The sequence below is a fragment of the Pseudoliparis swirei genome, chromosome 20 (genome assembly GCF_029220125.1).
Source record: "Pseudoliparis swirei isolate HS2019 ecotype Mariana Trench chromosome 20, NWPU_hadal_v1, whole genome shotgun sequence".
Classification (NCBI taxonomy): Eukaryota; Metazoa; Chordata; class Actinopteri; order Perciformes; family Liparidae; genus Pseudoliparis; species Pseudoliparis swirei.
Window position 1 is genome coordinate 15,072,083 of NC_079407.1, and position 12,562 is coordinate 15,084,644.

General features: G+C 41.4%; 1 protein-coding gene across 1 annotated transcript in view; it reads right to left on the minus strand.

Annotated features, from left to right (window-relative positions):
• The window catches only part of gbe1b (glucan (1,4-alpha-), branching enzyme 1b), a 74,239-nt gene that overhangs the window by 41,477 nt on the left and 20,200 nt on the right, over positions 1-12,562 (minus strand). The window contains exons 5-8 of the mRNA XM_056441438.1: positions 12,173-12,308; positions 9,804-9,894; positions 8,292-8,501; positions 913-1,028 (exon numbers count right to left, since the gene is read on the minus strand). Of these exons, the coding sequence (XP_056297413.1) occupies positions 913-1,028; positions 8,292-8,501; positions 9,804-9,894; positions 12,173-12,308 (553 nt within the window). The remainder of the gene's footprint in view (positions 1-912; positions 1,029-8,291; positions 8,502-9,803; positions 9,895-12,172; positions 12,309-12,562) is intronic.

The following is a 12,562-nucleotide window of genomic DNA, read 5'->3' on the forward strand; positions in this document are numbered from 1 at the left end:
CATCCGTTCCTCAGTATGTTCAGGTGCTGTTTTACTCCACAGCTTTCATTCTGAAGAGAAAAGTGGAACGCAATGCTCACTCAGTTTAGTACAGAGATTTTGACTCGTTATCTGATAACTAGTGCTTGAGCTACACAGTAGCTGCTCCTTTAGAGAGCGGAGAGTGGTATATGCAGAGAAACTCAGAATACCATATTACCCATATCACAGATTGTGGGACATTTCAAAAGGGCCGTTTGGATTATTTTCCATGCTTTCTGCGGAAGGTTTGCGTCAGTAGTTTGTGTTAATCAGACAACATTGTAGCATGTAAAATTACACACTTCAGTCAGAAGGCTGACATCATTTGAAATACTGTTTTACTAAAGCTCCACTCATCGTGGCTATTCCGTTGGTGAATATCTCACTTTTTAGTATTTAACTCAACTCCATTTATTCATTTAAAACATCTTTTGGAGAAGTTTTTAAGTTTGTCTTTTTTTAAATCGCAACCCCGATTCACATTTTCATGTTACACAACAATAACAATAATACATTCATGCATTCATTATTTTTTATAAAGTTAAGAATGCAATGTTTAAGTCAAGCCTGATATTCGTTGGTATTACCGTCCACATCAAATAATGATCTCAGTGACTTCCACACAGTGAGGCATACAGCGTATTGGTTAAACACTGGTATGGGATCATTATCGGTCGATGCCAAAAGCCCAGGTATTGGTTTCTTTATCAGAACTCTAAAAGTTGGATACCAATTTTTTTTTATTAATTAAAACATGTTGTTTAGATCAGAAATATATGCACACAAGTCTGGGCTGCAAACTGCAATGTGGGTTTCAGAGGAGTGGAGGATGACATGCTTTACACACAATACCCAGTTCTGAAATATGAGATGCACACAAACCAGCCTTACCGATGCCATGGTGATGGTACAGCATGGAGGTGATTCCATCGAATCTGAAGCCGTCAAAGCAGTACTCCTCCATCCACCAGCGCAGGTTTGACAGTAGGAACCGCAGCACCTCCCAGCTATCCACACACACACACATTCAAGGTCAGATAAACAAGAAGCTGTAAATTATTCACACATCTCATCATGCACTTGAGGCACCAGAGATTCATTTTCACCACTACAGGACATTCACACATTGAAATCCAAAGCTCCATTATGTTGAAGATGGAGTGTCATTGACAGGAGCTGGTGTTTTCATTAACTCCACTGTAGAGGAGATGCTGCCTTTCACGCATCTGGGTATCAGGAAGAGAAATCCTTGGCTTTCAGTGCGCAGAAATGTTTTCCCGATTTCCATCAGAGCACTTGCATGACCACTGAGCTAGCGTTTATTATAGCCAGGCCCGTCCCCCAGTACTTTAACTGGGAGGATTTCATGCTGCAGAAACATCATGCAGGGCAATGGAAATAAACAATACGCTCTTTACTTTGTCCTCCATATTCAACGTATTTAAGCTCCTTTGTTATACAAGCAAGATGGAAAATACACAACAAAAGAAAAACAAATGGGTAAAACCTACACAATATCCAATTAGAAAAGCGGAACTTGTGTCTGGGTTTTGTTGCCCAACAAAATGCCGGTTGGCTGGTCTGTCTTGACGGAGGCTGGAGAAGGTGATTCCATAAATGCTGCCAGCTCCCGTTCCCGACCGAGCGATGCAAGTCATCTGGATCTGGGCAGCCACTAACGTCAAGGTACGCTACGCACCTCACACTTCCTGCTCAGTGGCGTGTTTCCATGGAAACGTCAGTTAAAAACTCCGGATTTGGTTATCACTATGCGATGTTTGTAATGAGCACAGAATGGAACATAGTACACACCGAGGCAATGCTCCAAAGCAACAGGAGAGCCCAGTGGATGTGAGGCGAATGACACATTAATGACACCGATTAAATGTGAACACCTGTCTTAGTCCGACATCCTCAACTCTGCTCTCTGTAAACTCAGCTCCAACAATGACTTTAATCATATGTGTACAGTGGACCTGAATGTCAACCATACCTAGAAACCTGATTTTATTATTTTTTTGTGAGAAGCTGGTATCTCTAAAGGTCAGTGCTGCAGGCCAAGCCCCTCCCTGCCATACCCTGATGAATCAATGTTGTGTCTTGTATCTATAAGGACCCCTATTTGATAGGATGACGCTTCAGCGACATCCATCTGAAAATATTTGGGTTGTTAGATATGATTAAGACCACAGTTGTCAACTCGCACTACGTTTGAAGTTTTTAAAAACTTTTTTATAAAAGTTATACGGTGAGGCTGAATAATAAAATGTAAAAAAAGGTAACTATAATTGTGACTGATATTGAATGAGGTCATCTTAGTTCTGGGAAGTACCTGGGAATGTTCCTTTGGGTCTCTATATGTACCATAGTAGTTTCCAAACCTCAATCAGAGCCTGAATTATTCTGCATTGATTTTCATTTGGGTGAGTTGGGACTTCACACACAGAGGTAGTTCAACATTTCTTGCTTCAATGCAATTTCATCATGTCATAAAGTTGTTGAAGCAGTGAGTCCCAGATTCATACTTCAACAACCCTTCGGTAAAATCAGAAGGAGCAAAAGTCCATCCAAAGACCAGACATGTAGTGTTCTCAACAATACCCCCGTATAAAAAGTCGTATAACTGATCAAACCCCTGAATTTTTCAACAATGAAATTCTCAGGATTACATCCTCAGTGGTAACGGATAAAATCATAGATATTTCTGTATGTGTAGGCCATGACTCAAGAATACATTTAAATGCGTTGCCTTCTGTGCTCCATTCCTCAGGGATGATCAACCTCAGCATTGTTAGACAGGTGTGAAGCTGCATGTTACATTGGCGCTTCCTTCTTCCCTAGAGGAAGAGCACTAGGGAGCCTGGTATGATCCGATATAGCAGCCTGGCTGGGTGGTCACGCGGACACTGTGATAAATAGATTAGGTCCTCCACTCCACTGCGCAGAGCCAACAAAGACTCAGACACAATGTATCCTCACGGGACGGAGATAATAGCCAGTGAGAGCCAGAGGCCCCAAGATGAAACCATACTGCCACATTAGGACCCACAATGCCATTCATCATCAAGTCCAATTATAGTGGGAAAGTTAGATCTCTATACCAGATGCAATACACCGCTTATCTATGCAGTTCAATGAAGTTATCACTCGGCCTGTGGTGTTAATACAAAAGCAAATTTCATATTACACTCTCCTTATGCTAAAGCTCAGCAATGACAGCGGTTAGGGAGCACTAACAGAGTGAACCTCTGATATTGCTGCTTGTAGAGTACGATAAGGTCAGCGATCATACGTGCCGTTTTACCTGCAAGAACACTGCTTCAAAGTAAATTCAAATGATGGACTCATTTTTTTCCCCCACATCAGCTTCATCCTTATCGGAGCTTATTTCCTCTGACCAATATTATGGTGTTCGAGTTCTGCTGCAAGCAGAGCTCATATGGAATCACGCGATGCCGGTAGAAGTCAACTTTGCATAAAGGGTCATGGCAACTTGTCGTGATGGGAGAGAGAGAAAGATTAAAGTCCCCGTTTTCACAACAGCACAGGTAAGCCACAGATAAGACCAAATAAATGTAAGACGCTGACAGGCCATTCCACACAAAGTGTGATGCTCAAACAACGACGCTCGACAGCCTGATGGATGGTGTGCATTTGTTGGACCAAAAAGGACAAATAAGGTGCCTCATTTAACGCATTTCAAAATGTTCTCCTTTCCCCGAAGCCATGATTGTGTGCAGGACAGAGAAATTGACAGGAGACACACCGGCAATACATTCACATTTCTAGGTTGAGGCTTGATTTATTTATTCATTCAATCATGGAATTATTCATCCAGCTTGTGGGTACATTAAATACACATATGTGCTGCAGATCCTTGACTGATATGCCTTGCTGATGTTAATGCATTTTCTATTACATTTGTGACAAAAAGGTAGACATTTTAATCATGCCTGGTTTCATCAAATAAGTCACTGTCTAGTAAAACACAGATCCATTAGCCAATCCGCAATGTGCGCCTTGTGCTGGACACGTGTAAGAAATACTTCTTGATATTTGGCAGCGCATTGTCGAGCAGTCTGGTAATGCTGGCTGCCTTGCTGGCTAAACTCTCATCTCGCTGCCTGACAGATTGTCCCTGTATTGCTGTGCTTTGTGTCAGATATCTGCCATTTGTCTGGCATTCTTTAGGTTGCCTGGCAGCTAGCTGCTTTTGTTTGGCATCCCGGGAGATATACTCTGCTGCCTGTGAGACTATTTGTATGTTTAGCACCATATAATTAGAATCACCTTGTACTTGTGCCCCATTGGAGTTTAAGCCAGTGGACCAGGTGTTGGTAGTGGCACACAAAAAAAGAGAGGTGGGCCAGAACCTAGCAGTGAGTCTTGAGGGAGAGTGCAGCCCTACAGGCATAACTGAGGGGATAGCAGTCCCTGTGGTTTCTTAGATACAGCATGATGCTCTTTTGAAAATGATTGTACCATTTAGACTAAAATAGACAGCTGCCACAGCGCTGTGCAGTCTGGGTGTTGTCCGTATTTATTTATTTGTGTCAAAAATTTCTAACGTGTTTTCAATTCATGAAACTTAATGTTACCGTTTTAGTTGCATACAAATGTAAATCAGCATCTCTTGTCTCTTCTGGTAGCAAAACAAAAATTATATTGAACTCAAGGCTTTAAAACAATAGTCCCCAAACTAATGGGAAACATCGTGTCCACAGTCTATGGCTGAAATCAGCTGCATCCTGTGTGGTGTATTGAATTGGCGAGTAAGGAATTTCAGAACGGTTATACAACTGTTGGCTAGCTAATTTTAGTTGTCAAAAAATTACAACATCTCTTTAAACACTTCAAATGCATTTTCTCTGTAGTGAAGATGTAAACTATTCATTAGATCTGAATGAAACACAAAACTGACTGCTGGCTGAGAAACACGGTACTTTTCTGCATTTTTTGTTTTAAAGCAGCTGAGGGGCATGATGGTGAAGAGCAGCCAAGTTCCTACCAACTGGCTCCACCCAGCACCTACTGGAAGCACTCAGGGCAGCTCCACCCAGCCACCATGCACACCTCAGCTGATTAGCTGGAGCACAGCAAGGGGAAGACAGCTCTTCCCCTTGCTGTGACTGGATGGGGCAGGGGAAATAACTCACGGGTACTAAATACTGAAATGACTCAATTTGAATCGAGTTGACATTTCAAGTGTGGGTTTATTGATTGATCAGGCTCTAGCCAGGCCCCAAATGTAGTGCAAAGATGGCTGAAGTACATCAAAACAAAAGAATCTTTAAAAGGGAGGTTGATTTTATCAATTTTTGTTTTCTTTGCGATGGTTTTTGCTCCATTTCTTTAAAATAAAAACATAACTTATCAGCAGGTAGATTATTTGCTTCTCTGCATGTCTTCCTTTGTGTACAGGACTTCCATTTTAGAATTTTCTGATTTAAAAACTGTTAAACCAACACACTGGAAGCTCATCAGCTGACATAAAGATGGACATAGATCTCCATCGAAATTCATGCCTATAGGGAAAAAGAGCTGTTCCATAATGTTCTCTCCTTCAGATAAAGGTATGTTTAAGTGTACTGTCAAATAAAGACACAATTTATAGTAATTCAACCTACATAGCATAAGCTGATTTGTATGAGAGTGACAGTACAAAGCATATCTTGATTAATGGATTCAGCATTATATTATGCATCACAGAACCTACATTGTGTGATACTGCCTTATTTGAGCCCTCATCCTGTAAAATATACTTACAATCCAAGCTAATCTCATTTAGTGAATGTGTAGAAACCGTTTTTTGATCCCGATTAATTTAGGATCATCAGCGGCACACAGGCAGAGTAACATATACTATACTATATAGCACCATGCACACATCATTAACAATTATTTGAACGCAATAAAAAAAAACAAGCATAGAATAATCTTGTCAAAAGGGGGAATTATTGCTCCTTGGTCCTCAAACACAGGACCAGTCTCTTGGCATGAGAACAGGCAGAGGAGTTAAAAAGACTTTTCAAAAGAATGGCCCTGGGCCTATTTTTCATATCTTAAGAATTCACACAAAGATTGATGAAAAATGGATTCAAATGATCCTGAGAGAGGTGGCAGGATTAAAAAACATCAAGCTTCTTAGAACTCTCACATCTGAGGGCCCTGATCTGTAGAAAGACTCTGCGTCTCTGGCCGCCAGCCCCCTACACGCCGAACCGTGGGCTCGGTCACGGTCTCAAGGTGACTTTTTTCAAAAGGTTTATGAAGGAAACATTTCTGCCTATGACATCAAGAGCAGTCGAGAGCCCGACATCAAGTTAAACTCTACATCCCTATACATTTAAGAGTTGAAACATTATTCATCAGACGGTCAATTGATATACAGGGAAAATATATTTAGAACTTTCATGGGCATTCGGGAACAGTTCAGATCAAAGCACAGGATTCATTTCCTTTACAGTCATTGTACTCAAACTACTCATCTTATTCAACTATTTAGTAGATGGAAGAACAAGTTTCCTTCAATACTGAGACGCCAAGAACCTCTTGACATACACCAGCTCTCATATTAGCAGCAAGGGCAACAGCTGTAGTATGTGTCCTATAATGCTGATGCACTGAAGTTAACAACTGGATAGCAGGCATCTAAACAACATTCTCTCCAGACTGAGCTGCATTTTTTATGAGGGAAAGTTGAAGAGAAACATGAAAAAAAATAAAAAAATTGCTCTTTGATAAAGATGCAGAAGTACAAGCGGAGCAGAAGAGGCAGCAACAAGGAAGATATATCTCTGCTCCAATAGCCAGTATCAGTCAGCTTCTGCATACCTAATACGAACATGATGGCCGATATCAGGGCTGCTTGATTAAAAACAGCCCGTGTTTCCCACCAGGCATGGGGCTCACCTCCTAGGTTCATTTCCTTCCTAAGGGAGTAGCAGAAAAGCTCGACACAAACAGACACGTCCAAACAACCTGTGAGAGGCAGAGAAGACAAATGAACTGGCTCCACATTGCGGCTCTCCTTACGGCTTTTACAAATGACTCCTCATATGCCTCCCAGTTGTGGCATATGTCTGCACCGTGTCTAATGAGTGCTGCGGATATGAGGAGAGTTCAATAAGTAATGAAAGGAGAACCGTGTTCCCGTATTATAGCCCCCATGCCTGACACTAAACATGGTATAATGCATTGGAAACGGCTGCACACTGACACACACTTATTAAAAGCCAGTTTTTAAAAAAAAGCATTTGATAGACTCAACAGTGACAGGTCCTCTTTTATGTGGTCTGGGATAATTCTTTGGGTGCAGATGCAAGAGCAGGGACACTTAATTAACAACACCAAGCAATAGTTTTGGTGTACTGACACTCATCAGCAGCAGAGCTGGCCAACTGCAGACCTTTCATCTTTTCCCCCTCACACTTTTGTAATTAGAGGGAAATATGAACACAACCAACACCCGTCAACGCTGTAACATCTAATCATTATTCACAACAATTAAAATTCCACACCTGTCTGGCAAAATGTGTAAAGGGCACAAAATCAAGAGCATGTGAGGAAATTTACATTCACTATCAATAGCCTGAGGAATATCAAATGAACAGTTAACCTGACTGCATGGCCATTCTGGTGGGAGATGCAATCTGTCATTTGGAGATCATGTCTTGCTTTTGACCTTCAACACATCATGCTATATCAGATAATCTGGTAAAATACAAAAAGTGGTATGTCAGCTCCCATTCATATGTTGCTTATAGAACCCTTAAAACCCTCATGCTCATTTATCAGCCCCGTTTAAAAAAAGTAAACATTAATGACTTGACCTGGCCATCATGTTTTGACCATATGCGTCATTGCACTTCCACAAATATGTTGTTTATGTTTGCACCACGTATGTTTATGCCAATAAACTTAATGCTAAAACTTGATGCAGAAAAGAAAGTTTGTGTTGTTTATACCCGCCCCATCCTCAGCCTGCTCACCCTGCTGCCGTCTGCCAAGTGATACAGAAGCAGTCGCTGCTATACCATCAGAGTACAGCGCAGCATTTTTCCACAGGGTGCGAGCAAATTCTTCTTTTTTTAAATTGTGCTTCTTATGCTGCATATCAAGAGACGACGACATTACATTGTGCAATCGTGTTGGACAATGACAATAAAATAAGCTTGAACCTTGACGTACTGTCGGTCGTAGCATGACGAAATGTCTCCTGACCTTCACAGTGGATTGATATAAACACAGGAAAGTGGAACAGCGAGTACCTGCCGTAGTTGAAGAGGCGGCTGCCCCACAGACTGTGCTCCCCTCTGGGTGGAGAGTGGAAGAAACACGAGTCGGAGCCATCAAAGCAGTTCAGGCCGTCCTCGGTGTTCTTGGAGGCGTGGCTGTGAACGACATCCAGCAGCACCACGATGCCCATTGAATGAGCCGTGTCTATCAGCTGCTTCAGCTCCTCCGGGGTACCGAACCGACTAAAAGGACACCAACACAGATTTATGTATTAGTCCTAAACCCTTTTCCATTTCATGGTCAAAATGCTCAACCAAACCCCCAATCCAAGTCAACATGTCACAGTATACCCTATTTATAATGCCCAAACTAGATCATAACGAGTTTGGGCATTAGGGGGATAAGTTGACTTGACTATAAAAATGGTCCTTGAATACGAGTGTATTTTTCCTCAAATTAGCATCACAGTGGCAACAGGTCTACGATTTAAGAGAAAGTGCAAGGGCACACACTGAATTATCATTTTCATTAGAATGTGTTTGTTGTTCAAATAACAATACGATTGAGCAAAACATAATCCCCCTCAGATCATTGAACAAAAGATCATACACTCTAATATATAGTATTCCAACACTTCCACAGTCCTTTTTTTTTACCATTTAAAGGGTCATAAAGAAGACACTGTGGAAAACTTCCTAGAGTAACTGTTTGTATGCATACACACCGCCATATACAAACACAAGCATATCTTTGTGTACACTCTTTATATTGTCCAATAACTTCCCGGCTGTCCTTCCAGCTATCATTATATCAGCTTCCTTTCCAACATAGGGCACATAGCGACAGTATTACCACGCTTCCTGTTATTCGAGGCGCTCAGGTTTTAAATCAATCATGGGTGAAATTACACTATATACACATTACACTTTGGGTTTAAACTCCAAGCAAGTGAGGACGTATCTCAGAGAGGATAAATACTCCGACTAGTCCACCTTTATCTAAGACTCCCTCCACTCGCTGGATTAACAGCAAATGTCTTTACAGAGAGATTATATTGTTGGAGCCAGACTTCACAACCTTGATTCAAGGTGACTATTTAGTGGGGAGTTGCTTGCTCAGTGTTGTTCTCATGATGTTGTGAAGTGAAGTGAAGTTCTCGAAAACTTTTTGCATGAAAAAGGGCAGACAATGAAAGTAGCAGATGAAGATGTGTGAATGGCATGTGACACTAATTAATATGGCTCCAAGTTGTAAATCTTAGAAAAGGGAACAGAAGCTTTCACTCGTGGTTGAGCTGAAAGAATTTATCATGTCACCTTTTTACTTCTGGCGAAGTAATGTTGAACTCATGATCGCATGCTGTATTCCACATAAAGTGAAATCCACAAAAAGGGAATGACTAATGAGAAAATGTTGGCTATAAAACACAATACAAAAATGAGTGCATCTATAATGAATACCATAGCCATTACAAAGAGAGCTTTCTGTTCAAACGTGTAAAAAAACTCATGTTGTATCAAACTGTTAAAATGACAAGCATTTACCTGGAAGCAGCAAAGTAACTCGTAACCTGATATCCAAAGCTTGCATAGTAGGCATGCTCCATGATTGCCATCAGCTGAATACAGTTGTAACCTGCGGAGAGGGAAGAGATTATTCGGCTTTACCAGATTATTGAACTAACTTTGTCTAATTTATGCTAACACTTCATGGAAGGCAGCATGATACAATGGAGCCCGACATCCTGGTGCTTCTTTGTTACAAAGTGCTTAACATCCCGTCTATTTGGAAAAGCCTCACTCTTGCCGTCTTCTCTTTTCTTATGATTCCAGCTGCGTGGTTCATTATCCCAAACATCGAATCAAAATGCAAATATTCAATTGATGTATGGGTTTGGTTGGATGAAATAAAAGAAAACATTTCTGGAGACTGATAGCATTATCTGAAAAGGTATCCCCTGCGTTTGGCCACATTAATGTTGGACGGCAATCGTCTGGAAGGACTCAACACGATTTGACCCCTGTCAGTCACACTGGGCATGTGAGCTCCCGGCATTTCCTTTTTGACACCAGCTCTGGTATCACAAAGACGAGCCGTGGCTACAGGGGAACAACAGCTATCAGAGTCAGGAGGTCATGTAGAACATTTCAAAACGACATACGACAACTGCTCCTATGAATAAGAGAACAACTTTCTAAACCGCCACTGAGCACTCCGGAGGGAAGCCCTGCGGTTTTTCCACTGTTGTGTGGAGCACATTCGTTTATTTATTTATATTGCGGCTTCTTTTCATGCTAGAGAGAAAGCAAGAGACAAAAAAAATAAAAAATAAAACGAAATGTTGGCTTGTGACAAAGCACTGAGAGGATATTTCTCTTTTTAATATGTATATATACACCCACACTGTCAAGAAAATGGAATGCTGGCAGAGTCACTAGAGACCTGAAGAATCCTGATTCCCTCAGCAGGTAGATTCTTTGGCAGCATTTACTCTGATCGTTACCTTTCCCACGAAACCGAATGACATACCCAAGGAAACAGCATTCATCAGATTGCTCCTGGTCTTCCGTAGCAGTCATATCTGTGCCTTTTATTAATGTCAGTGCAACAGGCTGTATTTTAATGTTAAATGATGACATGGCTCATATGAGCAGAATTGCAAACCTCCACAGGAATCTGTTCCTTGAGGTGAAAGTCTTCTTTTTTTTTTATCTAGCTCCTAAATATCAGTCGAGTTATTATTAAAATGCGTCACACATACAGTCCATAAGTCACATGAACAAGTTGCTCACAAGTCCAAAGCACAACATGTATTGATAATTCTCAGCAATTAATGATAATTATAGCTGTTAGCAAGAATATGGACATATGGTCATCCTCTAGTCCTAAACTGTAGTCATGAAGGGAATTAGGGAATTATGTATGTCATAGCATTTGTTTGTTGAATAAAAGACATATTATACTCATGTTCATCATAATGTCAAGTAGCCCATGGAAAGAAACTGACTGTTCTGTTTATATATTAGCTGTGCTGAACTGAATTTATTGACTGACACAAGTCTTCTTGGTAAAAGATTCACAATACTCAAAATATGAATTGTCCTATTTAGTTAAACTGATACAGCTGAAACAGCCACTGACGTTTAACCAGAATTTCAAACAATCAATAAACCAGACGACCAAAACCTCCGAGGATTATACTGAATTAATCTGGACAAACACATTAGAAGTGAGTCCGCACGAGAACTGAACTACAGTGCCGTGTAACGAATACGGTTGAATGTATCGATAGCAAACTAATTTTGACAGTTTATAATAATATACATTAAGGCATTTGTATAAATTAATGATACAACGGGAAAATAGTGAGGGTCAAGAAAGCAAAAGAGAAAAAGAGAAAAGGAATACATTATCGGCTTTGGAGCCATATCTGCTGTGGTGTGTGCGACTAGTGTTGTGGAGCCCTCTTTACAAAACACTGTTCAACGGTGAGCGGTCCCTCGAGGGGATGCCAGTAAACAGGATGTTGACGTGGTGGTGTGGCTTTGAGCAAAGGCAGAGTGACAGGTCTGCCATTGAAAACACGGCTACTGGAGGGACAGTGGAGACCGAGATGGCACAGGATGCTGGCGGTTATAAGAAATGGCTCTCGACGAAGCGCTCAACTACTTTTTCCCCCCCGAACACATCGCTGGCGCTGATTTGATCACCTCGATGCTCCACTTTCTGTGTTCTTGGCCCGAAGAGATACAAAATGTTCTCAAGTTGAGTCAACAAAAGCTCTCCCTAACAGTCAGTTGAAGAGGATCTCAGCAGGATAATTGTGGAGCAATTTTCGCAGACTTGAGTAGCCAACGGAAGAAGCGGGATGCCAAAAGGGAAGAGAATTATCTTACGGAGCCTTTTGTCTTACCCAGCTCTTTTATACGAGGCAGCACGTTGGTCGTGAAGTTGGCGTATGAGGCAACTTTTCCCTCCGGTGAAGCGATGCCTACGTGGGCCTCGTATATTCTCAGGCTCGTGGGCTTCTTTGGCCGAGGGTGGATTGGCTGGAGAGGAACCCAAAATTATGAGAAACAAAAAAAGAAGATACAGTACATCTTGTGAGGAATTACGAGCCATAAAAGGTCAATTACCCAGTGTGGGTGTTTTCAAGGCAGATTATGGTTGTGCACATGTTAAAGATAAAGAGAGCCATGATGCACATCGTCTGTGCCACACAATGGGAACAGGATGCGTTTCATACATGAACATTTCCATTTTCACAAACCCCCTACTTGAAGTGCATGATCGAGACACTCGT